Source organism: Pelodiscus sinensis, chromosome 1 (genome assembly GCF_049634645.1).
Source record: "Pelodiscus sinensis isolate JC-2024 chromosome 1, ASM4963464v1, whole genome shotgun sequence".
Classification (NCBI taxonomy): Eukaryota; Metazoa; Chordata; order Testudines; family Trionychidae; genus Pelodiscus; species Pelodiscus sinensis.
This window is the reverse complement of record NC_134711.1, coordinates 89,964,260-89,987,992: the sequence shown is the minus strand read 5'-3', so window position 1 is coordinate 89,987,992 and position 23,733 is coordinate 89,964,260. Positions and strand designations below refer to the sequence as shown.

Sequence of the window (23,733 nt, the reverse complement as noted above, 5' to 3'; positions counted from 1 at the left end):
CCATCAGCTGCCAGTATTCCTGCTCCTGCACAGAGTAAGGCAAGCCAACAGGATTGTTTTCTCCTATCAGCCTCCTGCTATGGGGATGGCAGGGAAGCTCAAAACAAAGTACATTGACTCCAGCTATGTAATTAACGTAACTGCAGCTGCATATTTTGATTCGATTTTCCCCTTTAGTGTAGACCTGGCCTAAGAGAGCAAGTCCCTCATAGGGGAGTGGGGAGAGGCAGAAGAGGATCATGAGCAATACTGTAAGTCCCATCCTTTGGCAGGGTGGATAGGATGGTTTGGTAGCTATAGTGCAGCTGATGGAGACCATGAGTAGGGACAAAAGGGCAGGGGATTCCATATGGATGAGTAGCATTGAGGGACCCATACTTTGGTGGGGCTGGCAGGATAGTTTGATAGTTGTAGTGCTGCTGCTGCTGCTGGTTAAGGATCTGGAGCTGCAAGAAGAGCTGTTGCTGCTGCAGTATTTTGGCATAGGATGAGTCCATGGGGGGAGCCCCTTTGTCCTGCTTTTGGTCTGGGGGGATGTACTGGTGATATTTAAGCTTCTTGACTTTCGGCTTCAATTCCTTGGCTTTTTTACTGCGCTGAGACTTCTCACTGGCGGACTTGGGCTGGCTTTGCTATGCAAGAGGAGAGAGGGACAGGAGGAAGAAAATAAGAATAGAAACAACAGATGCACTGGGACAGCATTAACATCTATCCAAAACCTACATGCAAACCAGGCTTGTTACTTCAAAACTTTCTCCAAATTTGGCTCTGGGGTCTTTTCACATTCTTAAAGCAGGGATAATTGTACACACTCAGCACATTACACAGCATCAGAACAAGGGTACAGGCACAAAAGTACAAGGACTGCCACAGCACACAGATCATTGAACAATTAAGCTGAGACTCCTTGACCCTGATCATGGTCAATGCTAGATGTTCAGAGAAAAATGTTTGTATCTAGGACTCATTATGAATCTTGGCAACTACACTAGTGTATTTGGAAGGGAGAGAGTCATCTTTCCGACCTAACCCCTGTCTCAATGAACTCTCTAACAGTAGAAGACCTAGACACTGATCCATCTCAAGCCCAGGGAAGGTTCTCTAAGTAGAGACCAAGCGGAGACAGTGATTGATACAAGATGTTCTTCCAGAGCGTCAGCAGCTCTTATTTAACATTCCCACACTCTATCATTCCCAGAGTAGCCACATTCACTTCTATTAGTCTATAAAAATAGAATAACACTGCCCAATACCTTAATAAGTGTTGGCGGGGGCTTGGCAGCAGGAACAGTGACTCTGTTGGCAAGGCTAGCAGGCAGCAGAGATGGTGGTGGAAGAGGAGGGAGTGGCTGTTCGGGTAGGAAAGGTGTTTCACTGGAGTCTACATTGATCTGTAACTGGGATACAACCTGCAAGGGGAAAAAGGCCATCACTCACAGACACACAAGCAGCTAAAAGTTTTCTCTCCATTGTTACAATTTTGCCCTCCTTTCAGAAAGCAGAGAGCTGTGGGAACCTTCCACTAAAATTGCTATGCAGAGGTTACCAATCATTAAATGGCCAATTGGCTTCTTAATTTATTTCCTGAGACTCCCCTTGTCCAGCCTGGGCAGGAGCACACTTCTGTGGGCTCAAAGCATCTTAGAACAAGGAAGCAATCAAAGCTTACTTCTAACTCTATGCCCCTCCTCCCTTTGCCTCCCTTGACTAGTATACACTTAATTCACATGGCATTAGCAAACCACCAATCCCACTATCAATCCCCAACATGGCACAGCTATGTGCTATCTCCTATCACATCTAGGGACTCAATGGATGCCCATTCCAGCTGCAGCTACCCACAGGGTCATCCCAAGGCACCTGAAAAAACGGTCTTACTGTTACCATTCAGAAGCTAAATATCTCATGTTACTTCAGTGACATCCCACTAATGAATTGCTAAGGAACAAATCAGTCTCTTAGCAGTGACACCATGTGGATGTCTCTATGCCTCATTCTGCAGGAAGCCAGGTATTTGCAGTAGCTCATTCCTGAGATCCCGAAGAGCAGCAAAAGCAAAGGCACAGCATTCTTACCTGAGCTGGTGATAACACAGTGGTGCTGGGAAGCGGTTCACCAATCCGAGCTTCCATTGGTGATGGTACAGATCCCTGGGAATCATGACTGGCCGGCTGCTCTGGGGACAGGGCATCGCTGCTGTCCTCATCAAAAGAACTATCTGCAACCTTTGGATAGTTCACCTGCCCAACTGAAAACAAAAAATAATTTCATATATTGAATGGTATTACAGTCACTAGTGGCGAGCAGGCAAGGGTGTGTGTGCTGGTCTATCTGAGTTCTCTCTTGGGTTTGGGGCTTAAGCTAAGAGAATAAAGCACAGACCTGAGCCTTTTCAGGGTGTTTCCATGCACTCTGCAGAATCATTATTATTGGTCAACCATAGCAAATGCTACAGAATAGTCTAGCAGGAGCATGGAAACACTTCCCTTGATTATGGACAGGAAGAGTTCATTCACTAAAACAACAGTTGCTTACTTCTACCATACTATGCAGCCTAAAGCCTGACAGAGGGATCTAGGGCAATGGCATATGACAAGGAGCATTGAGACTTGGTCTGGTGGCTTCTCAATTAGGAAATTTGGGTGCTAATTTCCATAGTCTAGTGTTAAGAAACAATTTCTTTAGTATTCATCAGCAGGGCTCGACAAATTATACAATCTACTTGCCCGTGGCGAGTAGATTGTAACCCGGAAGAGCCGGATTCCGATGATCTGCGCATGCACAGATCACCGGACAGCACGGCTGGTGAGCGGGGCTCGCCGCGGTTCGGCGAGCCCTATTCATCAGCTACATGCTATAGTGTAGAAGAAAGGATCCTTCTCCCTGAAGGAGGCGTTAACAGACTCTCTTATTAGGGATACCATATGTTCTCTATTTTTTTATCCAGGCACAAAGGGAAGGGGTCAATCACCTGTTCCTCATATTTTTATCTGTGCATATAGGGCTCCCTGCAACCACAGTTTCTATGCATCCCACAGATATGAATGTATTTCCAAAACACCCCCGTGAAGCAGGGAAGTACGATCACCTTCACGTTACAGATGACCAGCTGAGGCAAAGAGAGATTAAGCGATCTGCCCAATGAGTCAGGAATTGACCCCAGATCTCTCAAGCCCCAGTTCAGTTTGTTAACCACAAGATAATTCTTCTTCTCTTCATTGACCAATTTTTGTGTGATGATGAAGCCAAGCTTGCTCCTACCACAGCCCGGCACCTCTCAAGGAAATATACACGCTCTTGCTCATGAGCATGCCTCCATTAGTCTCTGAAGGGAAGAGCCATTCCTTCAGTGACTGCTCAAGCCTGAGAAGGGTGCCATTATGTTCCTGCCAAATCTACCCAAATCAGGAGTGGGGTGATGCGGTCAGGCTGTGAGAGGGCTATTCCTCAACATTCCTTTTCACCCTTGGAATGGCACTGGAATGATTTACATCTGTTCCTCTTATTTTCAAAGGAGCTGAATCCTCTGAAGAATTTAAATCAACAGAGAGCTGTTGTTTCCTCACACCTGTTCAGTCATGCGCCCTGTCTCCTCTCCCTAATCTGACTCAGTCAGTGGGCTCTCTTTGATGGAAAGTTAAAGACATTTGTTGTACAGAGAGGGATTTTCGGGAAGAAAAGGAATGCACAAGCTGGGAAACATGATCTCACAATAGTTTTCCGGTCTTGGGGTTTGGGACTTCATTTTATTTTATTCTGGGAGTCCAGCGTTCCATATAATCTTGTGTCTCTCCATCACTATCCAGACTGGAAAGGGAGCTTTGCATTCCAGAATCCTAGGACTGGAGAGGCTGAAGTTTTGGCATGGGAATGACATCTCATAGTATCTACCCGAGAACCTCACCAGAAATACAGATCCCCTTCCACACTTACCAATGATGGCTTCTTTCAGACTGGACTCCACAGGAAGGATGTTCTTCTCCACCAGTTCCATTGGACCTGGCCTCTGGGCTATCTTCTCATTGAGATCATCTGCCAGTCTGGCTCTCTTTAGCTTCAGCTGCTTGGCCTGCAGGGAGGGTTCAGCTGAGGTCTCTGCACAGGGAAGTAGTAAATACGATGGGATCAATTCTGGAGTGCCCAGTGTGACCATACTGGTATTACTATGCTTACATTCAGGAAGAAAGAGCTTTTCCCTTGACACTGGGTGAGAGAAGCTCCCTCCACTCAAATTGGCATCATTCAATTCATGACAATCATTTCTTACTCATCTGGTATCCTTTTATGCCTGATCCAGAAATTGGCCACATGCTCACCAGCTGAACCTTCTTATTGCCCCATTCCTTTGGATAGTTTAAACAAATTGTTCTGTGGTCAGCAGAACAGTCCTCATGCACCCCATTTCTCCATCTTTTATCCCCCCCGTTAATGACTGTGCACAATTGGGGTTCACATAGCAGATCTCTCTGTTGACCAAATAAGCCATGATGAGTATTTCCTAACCAGCCATAAAACTAAGGCAGCTTTATATATAGCTAGTCTCATTAGATGCTTTTCTCAACTCATTACTGGGGGGAATCTTAGATGGGTTGTCTGCAACTCAGTTTCTAGATTTGTACAAAACATACTCTTCAGACATATAGCTACAACAGGAGTTCCTCATTCCAGAAGTTGGTTGCCAGTTCTCACGTCCCTGATCTAATATATCCTCTCCCCCACCCCACCTGCAACCACCCACTCTGCTACTATGCAACTGGTATGATTATCTGCCCATTCCCAGCTGAACAAGGGTTTGATAGAGGCGGACAGCATCAGGGTTATCAAGACAGTAACTGTATGGAGAGGAAAAACAACAACAAATGGTCTGGTAGCACTTTATAGACTAACAAAACATGTAGGTGGTATCATGAGCTCATGATACCATCTATATGTTTTGTTAGTCTATAAAGTGTTACCAGACCATTTGTTGTTTTTTTCCCTGTAACAGATTAACTCGGCTTCCTCCTGAAGCTTCTGTATGGAGAGAGTCAGTGCTTGTTACACATCATGCCACATTTGAAGTTTTTCCCTTTAACATGTGCCATACCTTCCAGAATGTGCATCCTGACCAGCTCTGATCTCTCTGGCCGGGACCGGATCTTCCGTTTCAAATAGTCCTCTGTCTGCAGCAAAGTCAGAAAAGAATGAATCAGACACAGTCTAAGACAGGTCTGGGCAGCACTGGGTATTTGTTCTGGTTTTTTTTTTTTTTTAAATCCCTCTTTCATTGTTACCGAGACATGAATGAACTGCACATAGAAAGGGATATATTCCCTTCAAGTTCTTACAGGATTTAGAGATTCAAACACAAGATCAGTTTACTCAAGGGACTGACTGATACTTTTCTTTCCATATGCCATACTGCCAAACCAAGTCAGTGTCAGTCTGAGAGACTCAAGATGATGGGTTTTTGTTTATGATGCTGAGCAGTGGTTCAATTGTTTGCAGAGTAATACATGCAAAAGTAATGCTGGGATTTGGAAGCTGGGTCATGGTTTGGGCAACCTGCTCCATTTATTGCAAGTTCAGCTGTTATACTGAAGACCCTGTCTACTTCTCTGACCAGCTGGATGTAAATTCTGTGATAAACCCCACTATAAGCTGAGCATGCTTCCTACTCAGTACTCCCACAAAGCCCAGAGAATCAGAGATTAGGGTCAATGGGCAGCAGGACTATAAGTGCTGTCTACAAGAATTGACCCATTGAAGGCTTTATAACATTTTTTTAAACATAAAAATGCACTCACCCATTGCCAAGACCCCAAAAGTAATTTGATAATTAAGTTTCAGAACAAAAAGGAGGAAGAATTTACAGCTGGGGGGATGTTGCTCTTCAAGCAAACCAACTCCAAGACAGTGGGGCCCTGTTTCAGTGTTTTCAGAAAGCTGGTAGCAGTGGTGTTGTGTCGGATGTTCTGTTAGTGTCATTTCTCCAATTATGTATTGCTTTCACTTTTGAAACAAAACTCAAACCAACTGTCAGAGGAGGCGCCACTCTGCTGTTGGCAGATCTGAAGAACATTCTTCCCCAGAGGCTTTTTGGGGAACTGAAATCACCAAGAAATTCCACTGTACAAGCAGCTAGCTACAACATTAAGTGCAGTGCCTTTCTCAAGAGGCACAGGTCTGTGATTTTCAGCTTCTAACCAAGATGATTTAGGATCTTCTTCATCAAGCTGCTGGTTCTAAAGAGAAAATACACCCACGGCTTGGGAGCCCCCTACTCTAACAAAAGTGTGCACACTGCACAGAAGCAACATCCTTTGGCTCAAATGAATCAACATACACTTGGGCTACAGATATGTATGTGGTCAGTATGAGCATGGTGATCCCCAGAAACAATGGTGTGGGGAGATTTGGATCATTACCCTCAACTGGCATTTACTACTACTGGGGGATTCTGCACCATTGGCCTCATGCACAATTCATGTTCCCCACATATTTCTTTGCTTCCCTATCAGAAATTCGTTTTTCTGTGGGGAAGCAGACTTTCTGATGGGGAAGCAAAGGGAAGCCACAAAAGTGCCCCTCCCCAGACACCAGGGCATGTTGTTTTGGGTGCCTGGAGCAGCTGGTGGAGAGGAAAATCACAGTGCGGGGAAGAGGGAGAGGGCAGCGCAGTTAGTGGCTCTTACCCTGTACCAGACTCAGATGCTAGCCCTGGCTGGGCTGGGGGGAATGACACTTGCTCTCCCCCTATAAGATGGGGCCGGAGCTCAGGCAGACCCACACCCAGAACCTCTCCCAGCTGCAGAAAGCTTCACAGTACCCATCCTAGGTTTCTGCCCTCACTGTGCCTCAGCTGCAGGGGGAGGGATCACTGTGTGGACATCTGATCCACATCTGTGCATTACAACTCTCCAATCAAGCCTTACCCCCACATCCAGAACCTCCAAACACTGAACCCTCCCATCCCCATCAAGCCTCACCCCTTGAATACAGAGCCTTGTGCATTCAGAACCCTCTGCCAAGACACACACTCCAAGCACCTGGACCACCCCAACAAATTACATACACATGCCTCTGGATCCCCTTGCTGAGTCACCTGCACTCAAACCCTGAGCCGCATCCCCTGCACCTGGACCATCCCAACAAGTCCCCCATAGCCGGAAACGCCACTCCACTGGGCCCCAAAAAGCTGCAACCAGACACCCCTGCTGAGCCTCAAAGACCTTTACTTTGACCCTCTGCAGAGTTCCACTACCACTACATCTGGAAACAACCCCCTAGTAAATCCCTGGACATCCAGATCCCTCTGCACCCAAACCTCCCAATGAGCCGCCCACTGCCAGACTGCCCCACAGAGAATTCTCTCACCTCACACCTGGAACCCCTCACACTATGCCTCTCCACACTTGTATCCTGCAAGACAGAGCTTGGGCAGGACCGGGGATTGTGTAGAGGTATAAAATCCCATTTTAGTTAGTTAACTAGTTAAACGTAATGTTTAACTAATGAACTGATTAAATGGGGTGGGGTGGGGTGGTCTGGAACCCACCCCCTTCCCCCCGCTCACTGCAGTTGGGAGCTGCTCTGTCTGGGCTGAAGTGCCCCTTCACCCACAGTGGGCCCCCATGGGACTGAAGCAGCCCCCAGCGGTTAACTGTAGCCAGTAAACCTCACCTATTAAGGGTGAGGCTTACCACTTAACCATTAATATCCCTAGTCTTGCACTGTGTCAGGGTCACATGAAGCTTCACCACTAAGTCCATATCCCAGAGTGGGGACCAGAAGGCACCAGCAGAGTGATCACCAACCTCCATATTCAGCCAGCCAAAGCCTCCACATTTATTTACTGACAAATAAAATTTGCAGAATTTTAAAATATTGTGTGCAGAATTCCCTCAGAAGTAATCTAGTCAGGATCAGGCAGAGTCAGGGGAGAAATCACCACCATATATGAAAACACATATGTGGGTGCATGTGTGCGTGTGATAGAATGCTTCCAGAATGCAGACTGCTCTTTAGAGACATGGAGTTTCCAGGGTAATAAACTGAAGAAACCCTTCCACTCCTGATTTCCCATAATCTTCAAAAAGTAAAGTGTGTCTTACCCTGGCACGCTCCAAGCTCCTTCTCTGTTCATGAAATGCAGCTGGACTTTTCAGAGCTGGTGGGAGGAAAACATTTACAGAATGAATTAGAATGGTGTATCCCAGACCCTCTCCATGCCTATGTCACTCAGAACAAGCAAACTAAAGTTACCAGAAATTCTCACAGCAGCTCTTATGCATATGTTCAACATACTGGACAACATTTTCAGCAGGTGTAACTCAGTGTAGCTCCACTGACCAAAGGAAAGGACATCAGTTTATACCAGTTGAAGAATTGATCCTTTTCTGATTTTGTAAAAATCACAATGTGGGCTAAATGTTCACTTGGATTTGACACTGAGGTGCCATATGTAAACTTCATCTATTCATCTGCTGGGGCAAAGAAATAAGAGTCAAAAGTAGATAATGGAACTATGAAATATCCTCAGCAAACTTTCCCATGGAGGTAAAATGCTCTGGACCCAGAATAAAGTGGTAGGCACCAGCATACCTGAAGGGGCATGTGAGAATGGAATGATGGTGGGCGGGTCCCTCATGAATTGTAAAACCTCTCTACTGCCATTCAATATCATGGAAAGTCAGTTTCACCATCTGTAAAATGGGGATGGTATTGACCTTTTTTGTAAAGTGCTCTGAGATCAATAAAGAAAAAATTATATACAAGGCCAGGCATTACTATTACATTCATCTACAAATCTGCACCCGTGTTGCACATGTGTGCATACATGGAGTTGGCTCTCTCTCTTTTCCTATAGAGTTGGTAGATTTTAAAAAGGGCCTATAAACTGTCATTGCTTGATAGTCTTCTTGCACAAAATCAAAAATACTTGGACAGGAAAGTATGTATCTACCAAAAGGTAACTATAGCAAGAGAAATTAAGAACTGCTGAAGAATGTCACCATTGTCCCTCTGTATTCCTCACTTTTATTTCACAATTATAACATTTTCCATAAACAAAAACTACAAAGATATTACATAGCTAGCACCTGGAATAATCTCGGGCTTGAAGAAAAACATAGGAAATTTCAGGCATATGAAATATGAGCAGTTTTGTCAAGTTTAGAGTAAAGGACCAGAATCAAGCCTACACCTGAAATGGAACTACACATCTAATCCCATTATTATACTCAGATTTAAAGGAGTGAGCCAGATAAGAACCTCCTTGACTTCAACTGGGCACTGCATAGGCATAAGGATCTTCTCGTGCTGATTGTATTACAAGTTCAAGACTCTAACCTGGACACTTACCTGACAGATTTTGTATGTTACTATCAGCTTCAAAAGTTCAGTTTACAAACTTTAGTCTTATGAAATTTAAAATCCCTTAAAACCCTCATGAAACTTTCAGAGGTTCAAACTTCAAAGTTGAATACCTACAAAATGCTGTATCCAGGCCTTACAAATAGTCACATGCACTAGATTTTATCCGATAATAGTGCACAAGACCCATTTTAATATTTCCAGATTAAGCTATTTGAGAGACTTCCTTTTATAACGAAGCATTCGAAAATTGTTCAAAATATGAAAATCTTTGCTTAAATTTAATGTACAAAAGAGTGCAGGGTGCACTAAGCTTTTGCCTAGGGTAAGGAGGAGTGGATGAGGTCTGATGGGTAAGGGTCAGAAGCTGAGGCAGCTGTGTCTTATTTTGGAACATAGAGTTACTTCAAATTTACATGAGCGTAACAGCACAATTTAGTCCAGATAGTGGGAATTTGAGGGGCAGTAGCCAATAGTAAGAGATTTATACTGTAGTAGCCAGAGTAGAACAATTTGCATAGTAACTGCAGTTATTGAGAAATAACCACAGTGAGTATAAAAATACCTGCCCTCTGATGGGCTAATAATGGCTCTGAGCCATGCTAGTGGGATTTTTCAAGCTATCCGGTTATTGAGAAACAAACAAAAGGTTATTACGCAAGTTGGCAAAGGGGAGTGCAAAGAATAATCATAGAACTGTAACCCAATTACTACAAAATCTCTACAGTCTGATTAGCTGAGACAATTACATTTCAGAATACAGGCAGTCCCCAGGTTACGTACAAGATAGGGACTGTAGGTTTGTTCTTAAGTTGAATTTGTATGTAAGTCGGAACTGGTACATATTGTAGGGGAAACTCTAGCCAAACATTTCTCCAGAGCTCAGTTTTATTCTCCCACACCTCACTTCCCTCAGTCCTTTATTCTCAAGCTGAGGTGTCTGCTGAGAAAAGCCGCTCCGCATCTCCCTGGTCTGCTGGGGAGGGGGGGCGCTAGCTTCGCGTCTCCCTGGTCTGCTGGGGGGAAGCAGCTAGTGCGGGGTTGCCTCACCCCGTTTGTAAGTAGGGATCCGATGTAAGTCGGATCCATGTAACTCGGGGACTGCCTGTAATTTATGACAGTCATTGATGAACAGCAAGAGACAAAGTTGTTGGAAAAAAGCCAGAGTTATTTGTGAACCCACACAAATAAATACACCCCTCCTTGATTAACAAACACTAATCTTTAAGTTTTATTTAGTCATATTTTGTGCCATGCACAAAATAGGATATTAACATAAGTTTTTGTTTCTTCCCCAAGCGCACAGAAGCAGAATGAGAGTGTGCAACAGTCAACCAAGTCAAGCGTAGGGATGTAAAAAAAATGGGAAAAAATATGAACTGTGTAACCGATAGAAATTTCTGTCGGTTTATACAATTAGTCGCAGGTCTGCCATGGATTCTGGCCCCAAAGGGTTGCTGGGGCGCTCAGCCCCATGGGTCTACCAGGGCAGCTGCAGCTCCCAGCACTGTAGGGCTGCCAGTTTTCCCAGTTCCACAGAGATTCCTGGCCACACTGGGCTGTCAGGGCTGCTGCAACTCCCAGGCCCGAGTGACTGCCACGGCTTTAAGAGTTTAACCAGCATAACCTTATTGGTTAACCAGTTCAACTCTTACATCCCTAGCGAAGAGCCATTTGGGAGTGGATGTCAAAGCGGATTTCACCTGAGCTTTCAGTAGCACTTCATCACCAGTGCTTATGTTCCATAGTAGCTTTGCCAGCTTCCTTCCTGCATAGTTCTGCCATCATAGTATATGCAGCATATCTATGCGTTATGTTGTGGGAGTGAAATGACATTTTCCTGACAGTTACAACCATCTCTATGATGCAACTACTCACAATTCTGTTAGCTTCATGTGCAGTTCTGGGAGCATTCTGAATATAGACAAGCTAAACTAGAGGAAAGAAACTTTCCTGATAGAACAAAGTATGGCAGGATGGCTAAACAGTTACCCTAAAGAGCAATTTTAATTTCTCATGGGCATTCCTTTGGAAACAAACAGTGGTTTGTACTTTGCTCTATCCTGGCAGCAAGACAGACTTCATATGTGACCTCTAAAAATTTCCAGGGGAGACACATCCTTCCCTGCTTTCCTCAAGAGCTCTCTGTAGCAGGGGGCTCATGTATCAGAAAAGGGTAGCTGTTGTATAAACATACTTCATCCAAAGTTAACAAAACCCTATACATTTTTCTTGGCCTTAACTGCATAACAAACAGTCTGGACCTTTGTAACAATTCTGCTAAGTAGCCACCAAGGCTTTATCTGCACTTCTAAGATTAACGTACTTTCACAGAATGAGCTCGCATATTAGGGAGGGGAGTGCAGTCTGAGCTACTTCTTAGCAGGAAGTTATCCACCTGGAGACCATCTGGGAAGAGATTGCTTGACCCTTCACTCAGTCTGCACAGGACAAAAACAGATGATGGGAGGAATTAAAGGGTTTAGTCCTATGTGGATACAAAAGCTAGATCTCGCCTGACATCCAATGTCTGAAAATTCTGCTTCTCGGGGATTAAGTGCATCTTAGGGGAAAAAAAATTAGTCGATATATGACATGGTTTCAGGTGAAAGTGAGACAAAAACTGCCGCAGGGCCATTGTCTTTGGAAAACATTGTATAAGGAGGCTCTGCCATCAAGGCCTACAATTTACATGCTTCTCTTGCAGATGATATCGCTGGCAGGAAGGCAATCTTTTGACACAGAAGGGAGAGAGGAAGTAGCCAAAGGCTCAAGACAGACCAAAGTAGAACACAGTGTACTGACAGTGCCAGCCTGCCACAACAAACCAGAGAAAAGCCTTCTACAAACTGGGACAATTGCTATGTGAAAATAAGCATACCAAAGGTCCAGAGCAGTAAACGAGTCATTGGAGTTTAAGGCAAGGAGGATAGTTGCTCAATTATCATCTGGAATCTCATGCCTGGTGTATTAGTTGACGTCGCAGAGCTCAAGAATAGGTCTTGACCTCCACTGGGTTTAGGAACAGGACCAGCCTTACTGGTGGGCAACATGGGTGACTGGCCAGGTGCTGTGCTTGGGGGGATGACATGCTCAAATGGAAAGGAGCGGGACAAGTCTGGGATGCCAGGCTGCAGAAGGGAGCACAGAACAATGGGGAAGGAAATAGCAGAGCCAGAGGTCAACAAAGGGTACATCTAGACTACATGCCTCTGTCGCCAGAGGCATGTAGATTAGGCTACCAGACATAGGTATTTGTCGACATAGGTATTTGTCGACCACCCAGGTAAGCCTCCTGGGATGAGGTTTACCTGGGTGGTCGACAAATACCTTTGATGTCGCCACCCGCGTGTCCAGACTATCGCGCTGAGCCGACAAACAGCTGATGAGCTGTTTGTCGGCTCAGCGCGGCAGCCATGTAAATTTAAATGAAGCGGCAATTATTTAAATCGCTGCTTCATTTTCCTATGTCTGGTAGCCTAATCTACATGCCTCTGGCGACAGAGGCATGTAGTCTAGACGTACCCTGAGAGTTAGGGAGCCCAGGGTGGCAGTGGTGTCCAGTTGTGTCCAGGAATGGGAGACTGGCTGGGAAGCCCTGGGAGGCAGTGGGGGCCAGTGAGTCAAAATACAAGTTCACCCATGGCACCATTTTCTCTAAGGCTGGCTCTTTTTGGGAACCAGGAAATATTAGGAGTAAATCCATGACCCTGACAACTAAACTAATAGGGACAACCTGCTTGAGAATCAATATGAGACAACTCTCTAAAGAGGGATGGGGTAAGAGGTCAGAGAGGATGGATGGAAAGGAATTGTATGGAATAACCCAACTTGATGGTGCTTAAGACTCAGTTGTCCATGGTAACTGAGTGCCAAATTCTTTAAAAACAAGCCAACCTGTCCCCAATCTGGGGATGAAGTGCGGGGGGGGGGAGGGAGAAATAAGTAAATGGAGATGTCACTAATGATCACTACTCTCATCACAGGAGTCAAAATGAGTGCTATATTGATGATGCTGATTAATTTATCTTCTCTGGTGGCAGAAAAAGATTAGGTATTTACAGTTTAAAAGTGTTAAATCTATCAATTGCTTTTGATACTGCAGCTCATGAGGAGATAATGATTTGCCTACTGACTGCAGCATGCGTGGATGAGGCTTTTTTTGAACAGCTTTATTCCCTCCCTCTGTACTGAGCGTTCTTAGAGGGAAGTAGTGGACAGTTTTTGCTCATACCCAAGGGTTCTTCTGCACATTGTTTCATGGGTTCCATAGTGTCTTCCCTCCTGCTTCAAGTCTATATGGGGCCACTGGGAGAGATAATGAGATGACCTAGGTTGCAGGGTTTTCATTATGTTGAGTACATCCAGATTTCTATTTCACCTGAGCCTACAAGTAATATCACTTGCTTTAACCAGTATGTGGTTAAGACTGGGGCATAGAAGTGAGTTAGCTTACTGAAGCTCCACCTGGAAAACACTGAAATTGATGGGCAGGGATAAGCAAGAAGATATGGCTAAGATTGCCTCCCCTATATTAGGAATATGCGTCCACCATTTATCAATAGAAGTTTGCAATCCTGGCATGTTTTTGGATCCCAAACTGATGGTTAATAATCATACAGAAGCAGTTTCTAAGATGGTCCTTCTCCCCAGTCTTCATCTGACCAGAAGAGTAATAATTTCTTCCATTAGGGGACCATTGTACAGGTCTAAAATTAAAGAGTGTAGTCCTATGCAGAGCTATACCTTAAATCAAACCAGAAACTGGAGCTGATGCGAAATGTGGAAGCCCAAAGAATAAAAAATGCATCTTGCTGGAAGTAAATTATTTGTGCTCTAAAATTTGCATGGGGTGTCTGAGTTTCCAAATGAAATTTATTGATTTTGACCTTTAAAGCTGAATATCTTCGTTACTTGAGAGACTGCCTCTCCGCCATTGTGTTACTGCCAAGTTGCAATACGCAGTGGTATTCAAGTTGGCACTCCCTCACTATAAAGAGAGTGAGTTGTTGGCAGACCACACTCCATCAGATGATCTGCACTGTCCCACTTTGCTCTGAAACAACCCAAATCATCTTACCATCAGGATACGCCTCAGGCTCCATTTCTTTACTCAGGTTTTGGAGACAAGGGCTGGTCTACACTACTCTTCAGTTGATGTAAAGTGAAAAAAATCACCCCTCTGAGTGATCTAGCTCAGCAGTTCCCAACTGCCGGTCCATACCCCTGCCTGCCAGGCTGCGACATATTACCAAGCCACACCTCATTACCAAGCCATGCCCCTAACTTTTAATTAGCCCCACCTGCTGGGGTTCCCCATAAGGGAATTTCCTTCTCACCCACTTCCCCACGCAGCAGGGTGAGTGGTGCATCTGACAGCCGGGTATGCTGTGGCCTCAGTACCAACTCCAGCAGCTATTACGTGGCCCAGCTAGTGGGGCCGTGTGGAGAGCGGCTGCTGCGCTGGGGGGAGGTGATTGAGGCCACGTGGTGGGTGGCTGGGGCTTGCTCTGGCAGGTGAGCCAGGACCTGCTACAGCTGCACGGCGGGGATGGGAGGGGCAGGGGGGCCAGGACCTGTCTGTTCCAGTGGCGGCCAGGACCTGCCTGCTCCAACAGCCAGGGCCTGCCACGGCCGTATGGTGGGGGGGGGGGGGGGGGGGGGGCTGGGGCCTGCTCTAGTTGGTGGCTACTCAGATGGCTGGGGCTGAACAACATAATATGGGGGGGAGGGGGCACAGGTTTGAAGTGTATTAATTATGCAAATAAAATGTTACCAGCCCACCAAAAATTTGTGAATGAGTTTGCCGGTTCCTCATATAAAAAAGGTTGGGAACCACTGATCTAGCTTACATCAACCTATTGTGGTGTCTATACTGTGCTACATCAGTGGGAGATGCTGTCCTACCAACTTATTTTCCACCTCTCAGCGAGGTGGAGTAACTTAAGTTGACAGGACAGCATTCTCCCTTCAACTTACTGTATCTTCACCAGACCAGCTACATTGATGCTACTACATAAATTGCAGCAGTGCCAATTTAGTGTGCAGTATAGATAAGTTCAGAGAGTCATGACAAGGGATGGTACTTATAAGGAGGGTATTTCCTGAATTTTGTTTCATCTGTGATTTATCATTTTCCGAATCTGTGGTAATGAACCACTGCTTATCTGCTCCTTTTAAATTGCCCTTACTTAAGTTTTATGGCAACTGACTCTAGAATCTTTGATAACTATAATTTTGGTAAATAATATTTCAAAATAAATAATTGTGATGATTTGTGTGAATGTCTATGTATAGCTTCTATCCAGAGGTGGGTTAGGATTTCCTGGAGCTCTGGGCCAGAGCAAGGATGGGAGCCCTCCCCAACCCCCTTCTATCTGTGATCTCCCCCCATTCCACATCTCCACATGAGACCCCACCCATGACCCTACTCTTGACTCTTTCTCAGGCCCTCCCCTATTCGGTCTCTGTACTGTGTGCCCAAGACCAGAGCAGCTCTTCCCTCTCACCACAAGTCCAAGACAGAAAGGGAAAAGCTCCCCTAGCCTTGAGGCTATGGAAGGTAGCAAGAGCTCCTCCAGTCCTGGGACTGCAGCAGAGGTCCTGATGCTGGAGTTTCCTCCTGCTGCTCCCCAGCTTCTGTCAAGGACAGGATTGGGGGAGCACTGAGGATTTCCCTTGTCCCCCTCCATCCCTTCCAGGGTCAGAGTAAGGAGGTCTTGGGGACTTCCCCTGCTACTCCCAGCTTCTGCTGGGGTCAGGCACAGCAAGAAGGGCACTTTCCCAGCAGTTCCAAGGCTGTGGCTGTCCAGCCCAGCTGCCCGGGAGCAAGGTGCTAGGCCAGTGGCTAATCCACCACTGCTTGCAGTGTTGGTACAGCCATGTTGTAACCAGGATATTAGAGAAACAAGATAAAAGATGTATGAGGTGAACTTCTTTTACTAGCCAAAATTCTGGCTACTCAGAGCTCTGCTACACAGACACCTGAAGAAGCACTCTCTGTAGCTTGAAGGCTTATCTCTATCACTAACAGAAGGTGATCAAGTAAAAGATATTACCTCATCTACTTGTCTGCTGATGCATATCATATACATTCCAGTTTGATTTTGTTAGCTGTCTGTAACCTATGTTTTTGCCTGTCTTTTACTATATTCTTTCATCAAAGCCCTTGTGCTGAGGAGGAAGAAAGGAATGCTGGCGTGTCTGGTTTTGAATAGGACAATCTTTAAAGGTTACCTGAATAGCTCACTCTTAACAAAATAAGGTTTGCCTGCAGCAGCCTGCAGGAAGTTCTGCCCAACCTTGCTAGACAGCTCTAGGATTTTGAGAAGCGTAATATCCTCAGATGTAAACAGACACTGGGGAACTCAAGAGTGACTCAGAGCCAGAGGCAGCTTAGGTAGAATCGCACTGACTGCAAAGGTCAGAGAGAGACTAACTAGAAGGGAAACCATATGCAGGAGCAGGGATTCTGGCTCTTTAAAGATCTCTGACCTAAGCCAAATATTCCAGAGGTGTAAGGAAATGGAAGAAAGTTAATGCAAGTATGCATGTTATTTTGTCTGTATTTCTTCAGCTAAAGTAATGAGTGATTACTTTTTGGAATCCTTACAAAACATGCATTTTGTTATCATGTGTCTCTGCACAGATGAAATGCAAACCCAGAGCAGCATGAGGTTGGAAATGTGAGAGGTAATGTATAGCTATTGGGAAATCAAGGGATAAAGTATGACAGTACTAGTCAAGGGGGTGTAGGGCACCTGGACCACAGGGTCCCATTTCCACAAAGGTGAGACAAGAAGCATGCCAGAGCTACCAAGGAAAGAGATTGTGCTGTGGCCTACTTAGATCAAAGGAACCTTAACGCCACATAGATCTAGCATTCTGGGACTGAAACACATTAGCTTAGTGAGTTACAATAGGGTTGTGCAACAATAACACAGCAGAACCTCGTCACATGTTTTAATTTGGAGAATCAAGCCCCTTCTATTACATCCTCTAAGCACAAACTTTTCTTTGATTGTGAAGTTTACTGGTGCAGTGGTGTTCTAAATGAGGGTAAAGTTCATGGTAAGCAAAAAACCTCAACTTGCATTTCTCATCCTGGACTTGCTCAACCTAGATTGCTTGTTTATTTTTGGTGCCCAGTCAAAAATAAACTACAAAACTACTACCCTTCTCAGCATGGAGTAAGGGTACAGAGTTAGTCTATGTAACCATGTTTCTATTCATCCTTCCTTCCATGTTCCTTATGTTTGTTAGACCCACTCACTACATCTTGTCTTGCATTATATTGAAAGCCATTTAATGTAGGGTTGAAAGATGGCTGAAACAAAAATACTGAACACCCCCTTCCCCCCCCCCCCCCCCAAAAAAAAACCACCGGGAAAAAAAATTTTGGGGGGGGGGGAAAGAGAGGGGGGGAACCAAAGTTGTTGAGCAAAAAAAAAAAAAGAAGACTCCAAGGACTTAAGACAAAAAAAAATTAAAATAAAACAGCATTAAAACAGCATGTCCCCTTTAAGTGCAGGGTTAGGAACACAGGAGAGGTTGAGCACTAAGACCCAGGGAAGGCTGGGTGCTGAGTGTCTGTAGGGTTGCCAGATGCCCAGCATTTTCACCTCCTGGCCAGGGAAAAAATTAGAAAATACTGGACATTTTATGTGTCCGGTATTCTCTGAATTTTTTTTACTGGAACTGGAGCCGAAAATACCAGGCTGTCCAGGTGAATACCGGACACCTGGCAACCCTAATTTTGTGGCAGACATGTTTATTACTGTGTAAGCATGATGGCCAGCACAATAGGTCCTTGATTCTGGGCTATGCCAAAAAAAAAAAAAAAAATCAAAAACCATAAGGCATTACTGTTCATGAAGTAGTGGAAAGTTCAGCAGATGAAAGGTAGGAAAGGGGTAAACTCAGGCTGCAAGTTCCCAAAAACCAGCAGAACCAAGATTTTTTCAAAGCGGATAATGCAGAGATGTAAAAAAAGGTATCCCCTTCCTCACACAAAAACTACCTGTAAACTCAGTGTGACTATCCTACCAGAAAGAGATATGAACTCCCAAGTCCTTTCTTGAGGGCAACCAACAGCCTTTAGGATTTGAAACTCTGGCTGCAAAATGCCACATTTACACTCCAACTATATTAGGAAAATGCCCTGATGTTACCAATGGTTGTCAGCAACAGCTCCTATTGAACTGGTATTAAATGTGGTTTATCTGCTAGAATAGAGGAGACATCATTTTCAATACCGTTAGAGGAAAACATGCTACGGACAGCACATTCCACCAGCTTCCACTTTCTGCAACAGAGGAGTTTTGTCCCATTCCCTCTAATAAGTAATCCTTTTAAGTATCTGCTATGGGGAGCCCCAACAAATCCTTTGCTTATGATCACTAACAAATCATTTCTTTCCCACAGATCGGCTGGTAAGGACCTCAAGAAGTCCTATGCACAGATTTACATATTTTATTTGGCCTTTCAATAGAGGATAGGAATGTTGGTTGTGAACAATCCTGATGCTTCCGTATCAATCCCTAGAGTTGAGATTTTAATTAAACACATTTACCATTATCACACATGAGAAATCCATTTTGGAGATAGAAAAACTCTCCAAGCTTTATTGCTTTCCAATCCCTGCATCTCTCCTTCCACCTTTGAGGCCATGCACTGGGCTACTATCCTGACAGACTGATCTTTAAACGTCCTCAGTCTTGCTCCTTAATTTGTAGTAATGTACAGAACTCCCCTCCCTGCAGTCCAGGAGAAAGAATCAATTTATCACTCTGTGTAGTTTATCATGTGAGAGAGTCTGCGTACCCTTATGTTCATCACTTTTGCAAGACTATGATAAATTTTGTACAAAGTATGCCTTGTGAGGTATAACTTGAAAACTCATCTGCTGAACATTATCATGGTAAAATATGTATGGTAACACTGTAGGTAATGTTATAAAAGTCTACTGTATGAGGATACTAAAACATATTCTATATCTGAGGAAAGAGTCACAAACCAGTTCATCAGGCCTCATCTAGACTGGCAAGTTACAACACAGTAAAATCAGCTCCCAGTGCTGTAACTCCCGAGGTATCCATAATGGCAAGGCACTTCATGTGCACTAACTTCACATTTGCTACGCTCTAGGTAAACAATCTCAAACGAGAAGCACAGAGCTTTCTGCGCTGCAGCTATCATGCTGCAGTGCCAGTTTGGATTCCCTGGTGTACTACAAAGCTGTGACTGGCCTCCAGAAATGTCCTATAATCCCTCTGGTGGATACTCTGCTCAGTGTTTTGAACTTGGAAAGATGCCCTGCAGGTATGCACATATTCCCTTTCAAAGCTCCATTTCAGACAGCATGCATTCTGTGCTGGTCTGCACCAGGACAAAGAGCTAACCATTCAGGTGGAATGCTCATGCTTTTGAACACAGAGATAGGCTTCTGTTTGAGCTAGTGAGAAAGACACAGAGAGCTGAGGAGGAAGGTAGGGAAGGGGGGGGTTGATGTGTAAGTTTCCCCCTCCCCCTGCCTCAGGATGTGTTGTTTCCTGCCCCTAGCTGAACTTACAAGACAGCATGATGAGGTCTCCCAAAACAGACGGTCTCCCCACTTACACACACACTCGCACTCTGTCACATTCTCCACCCCTTGCCCCTGCTCTGCAACTGAAAAGTAGCTGTCAATGTAGTAGGGCAACCATGGAGCAATGGGATTGAGAAACCTGCATCATGCGACTCTGCCTGCCCTATGCGCCATTGCAAACTCTTCCCAAAACACCCTGCAGCCAGTTGCACCAGAGGATGCCTATCACAATGGACTACTCTTTGTGGCATTAGAACAGCTGCTAATGTGGATGTGCTCCAATGTCTCAAGGAATACAATGTGGATACAACAGTGGTTTCCCTGCATTGCTCTGAGAGCGATGCTGTAATTACAAGAGCTGTACATCTACCAGTGTAGATACACCCTCAGAGACAAAAGGCAAACTAATGCCTCATGCTGGCAGGGCCAGAGGGTTTAAGAGATCCTGTCTGAAAGGAGTTCAGCCAAAAAGACTTCTAAAGTATGTGCTGAGTGCGATCTTCGCTTTGAATGTACTTAGCTTGTTAAGTCAGGTATTAGTTTGGTTTTGTGTTTCATTTCTTTGTAACCAATTCTGACTTTTAGGCCTCATTACTTGTAATCGCTTAAAATCTACCTTTCTGTAGTTAATACACTTGTTTTATTGTTTTATCTAAATCAGTGTGTGTTTCGGTGGAAATGCTTAGGATAACAAGATTTCTGCATATAATTTTTCTATTAATGAAATGACTGATTTTATATGATCTTATAGTGTCCAGAAAAGGGCTAGGTAGTACAAGATGCACATCTCTGGGGAGAAGTCTGGTATTGGGAATTTGCAGGTGTCACTTTGCAATATAATACAGGAATAACTGACTAGAGCACGTCTATATACTTCAGCAGTTCCCAACCGCCAGTCAGTGGACCGGTGTGAGTCCACAAACTGCTGATTGCCAGCCCAGACAGGCTGCCAGAGCTAAAGCTGGCTGTTTGCAGCAGCTCATCTCAGGCAGCCATAGTAGCTGATTTTGCCTGCCAGTGGCACTGGAGCTGAGGCAGCAGCAGGAGGAGGTGGAACAGGATGCACTTCCCTCCATCCTTTCCCCTCCCACCCAGGTTAAGATGGCTCCACCTCTACCCATGGGGGCATGAGACATGCTTGGAGAGGGAAGGGGCACAAAGGAGAAGGGAGCGTGCACACCGCCAATGGCCACACTCCCTAGAGGGGGCAGCCTCACTTTGGGAAATGGAGGGGTATAGTAGGGATCAAAGGGGTGTTGGGTGAGGGTGCGGTAGAGTCACAGGGCAAGAAGGTGTTGGCATAGGCTGTAGGGGTCAGAGGTTAAAGGGCACAGGAAGTAGGGTTGGGAGTCAAAGGGTGTTAGGCACTGTGGACCAAGCAGCTGGGCTTGGGGCTAGACAGACCAGTAACATTTTATCTGCATATTTTCATATTAATTATGCAAATAATTAATATGCAAATATGAAGACACAATGTTACTGGTCCCTCAAAAGTTTGCGAATAAGCTTTCCGATCTGCAGTATAAAAAAGGTTGGGAACCACTGATTTACTTGCTAGATGCTGTGTGAGAGCAGGCCAGGAATGGTTGCTCTCACAGTGAAGTAGTGTAAAAGGTACTCCAGTTGGAGAACTAAAGGTAACCAATTGTTCAAGAGCCCAGATCATACCCGTGGTAATGTTACATCATGTTCCTATGACATCATATTGGGCTCCTGCAGCACTCCTGACATAGGGGATCAGGAATCAAATCTTTGTTTCCCACAGAGCAGAGCAGACAGCAAAAGCCACGCATATTGGCTCAGACTCTATCTTCCATCTTTCTATATCTTACTTAGCAGCATCTGAAAGTAAAATTCGGACTTAATGAAAGGTCAAGGCCACGAAACAGAAAGTTATACCAAAATATCCAAGTTCTCGTTATACCTAGTGTGAGAAATAACTGGAGTTATGAAACCTGTTCATTCTAAGAATGAAACAGTGGAGGAAGGGTTAGACCTAACATAAGAACTGAAGATAGAAAGTAACAGACACAACATTTCTGTGCAAATCCTTGGCTATATCTGGGGCAAACAGAGAGACACCAAAGGTTAATGCAGGCAAACAGAAAACAACGAAGCATGTCAAGGTCTTGGATGGTATTTGGCACCCTACTCATCCAGGGAAATAAATATACTTGCAGCACTCCTCCACTCTTCTGGGTAATAAGACATGATGAAGATTTCTCACATTATTGAAAGCCACAACTGGTTTCTAGTCACGAAGCACAGCAGCAACTGAGAGGCAGTGAATGTACATGCCTACAACCTCAATATCATGCTTACTGGGAGGCAGGTGTCGGTCCAGTGGAATTGTAGTAATGTCTGAATCCAAAATCAACTGCCAGACAATTCACAATGTTAGGAGCTAAACACTGCAATTAGACTAAAAAACCTTTTAGTGGGAGTTTGAACATTCCATTTTTCTATAAAATCAATATGCGGAGGAGGGAAAGATTCAATTTCTCTTTGCTCTGACAAACAAGGCTTTCCCACCAACCATTTCCTAACACACATATCTTGCTCTTGTGTCACACCCAAAACTAAACCTCAGACTTGCTGACTTAATTCAAAGCTTCAGGAGGACCAGTAAAGAGTTGTCAGTTGTTTACTTATCTTTTCTTCTAGGTATGAGTTGATTTATCTCTTCTGTTTATCACCCTCTTGTAAAAAATTAGATAAAGAGCCACAAATATGCTGGATGGTTTACTTTGTTAGTTTAGGGTGGGGTTCTCCAAATGCCATCTGATCAGATATAGAAATCTCAAACATTCTTCTCCTCAACCACTAAGTTCTGGTCTACATTACAAAATTGCATCAACAAAGTATGTCAACATAACTGCATAAGTGTCTACACTAAAATTTCGCTCCCACCAATGCAACTGCCCTGCTATGTTGACATAGTAATTCCACCTCCACAAGAGATGCAGGGTCAATGTTGACACAGATTGATGTGTTAATATATACATTGTGTTACTTGTGTTGACTATCACTGGCTTTCAGAAGACATCCCACAATGCTTCACTCTGACAGTATAGTTGGTACAAGCGCTCTTGGAGAGGACATACACCACTGATACAAGAAGCATAGTGCAGATATGCAAAAATTATTTAATCACTGCAGCAGCTGTATGTCAACACAACTTAGATCAACATAATTCTGGAGTGTATACATGCCCATACAATTTCTGTCACACTGTGGGCACTCCAGCACAGTAAATACAGTGATCAAAGGAACTTCCATATCTTCTTCACAGATCATTTCCAAATATAAAGTAAGCAAAAAGAGAGCAATATGTATGAGAAACATCAAGAGGGGGAACGACAAAGATGTGTGTCCTGTCTCATCCCATTCCTGTCCCTACAAAAATGCAGAGAAACCAAACAAACAGCAGACCCACAGTTGATCTTAACTCACAATTCCCACTCAGGGACAAATCCAATGCCCACTGAAGTCAATGGGAATCTTTGGATCAGGTCTTCAGTGCTCTAAAAGAAGCTGAAACCTTCTATACATGATAGGGGTGGAGAGAAGAGGAAACACTTAAAAACCATGGCTATAGCCCTAATATCAATAAGATTTGCATTTACAAGCATGTTGCCATTATTCCAAAACCAAACATTACAAAATTCAGAGTTATGGTTGTATGTAAAAGAAATCCAAAATACACTGAGGCAAGAAACACAATTAAGACACCCAAGTCGCCCTAACACTGCCTTTTAATGATATTATTTAATAACCCTTTCACTGCAGTTAAT

The 23,733-nt window shown here is 44.5% G+C and overlaps 1 protein-coding gene across 9 annotated transcripts in view; it reads right to left on the bottom strand.

Annotated features, from left to right (window-relative positions):
• MRTFA (myocardin related transcription factor A) overlaps positions 1-23,733 on the bottom strand; it is a 176,583-nt gene that overhangs the window by 14,108 nt on the left and 138,742 nt on the right. For 8 of the 9 annotated variants that reach the window (XM_075913253.1, XM_075913250.1, XM_075913240.1 and 5 more), the window contains 6 exons: positions 8,094-8,149; positions 5,087-5,162; positions 3,934-4,095; positions 2,076-2,248; positions 1,254-1,409; positions 379-632 (listed from right to left, as the gene is read on the bottom strand). In XM_075913253.1, the coding sequence (XP_075769368.1) occupies positions 379-632; positions 1,254-1,409; positions 2,076-2,248; positions 3,934-4,095; positions 5,087-5,162; positions 8,094-8,149 (877 nt within the window). Of the gene's footprint in view, positions 1-378; positions 633-1,253; positions 1,410-2,075; positions 2,249-3,933; positions 4,096-5,086; positions 5,163-8,093; positions 8,150-8,244; positions 8,463-23,733 lie in introns of those variants that run through there. The other variant, XM_075913278.1, reaches the window with a different exon arrangement.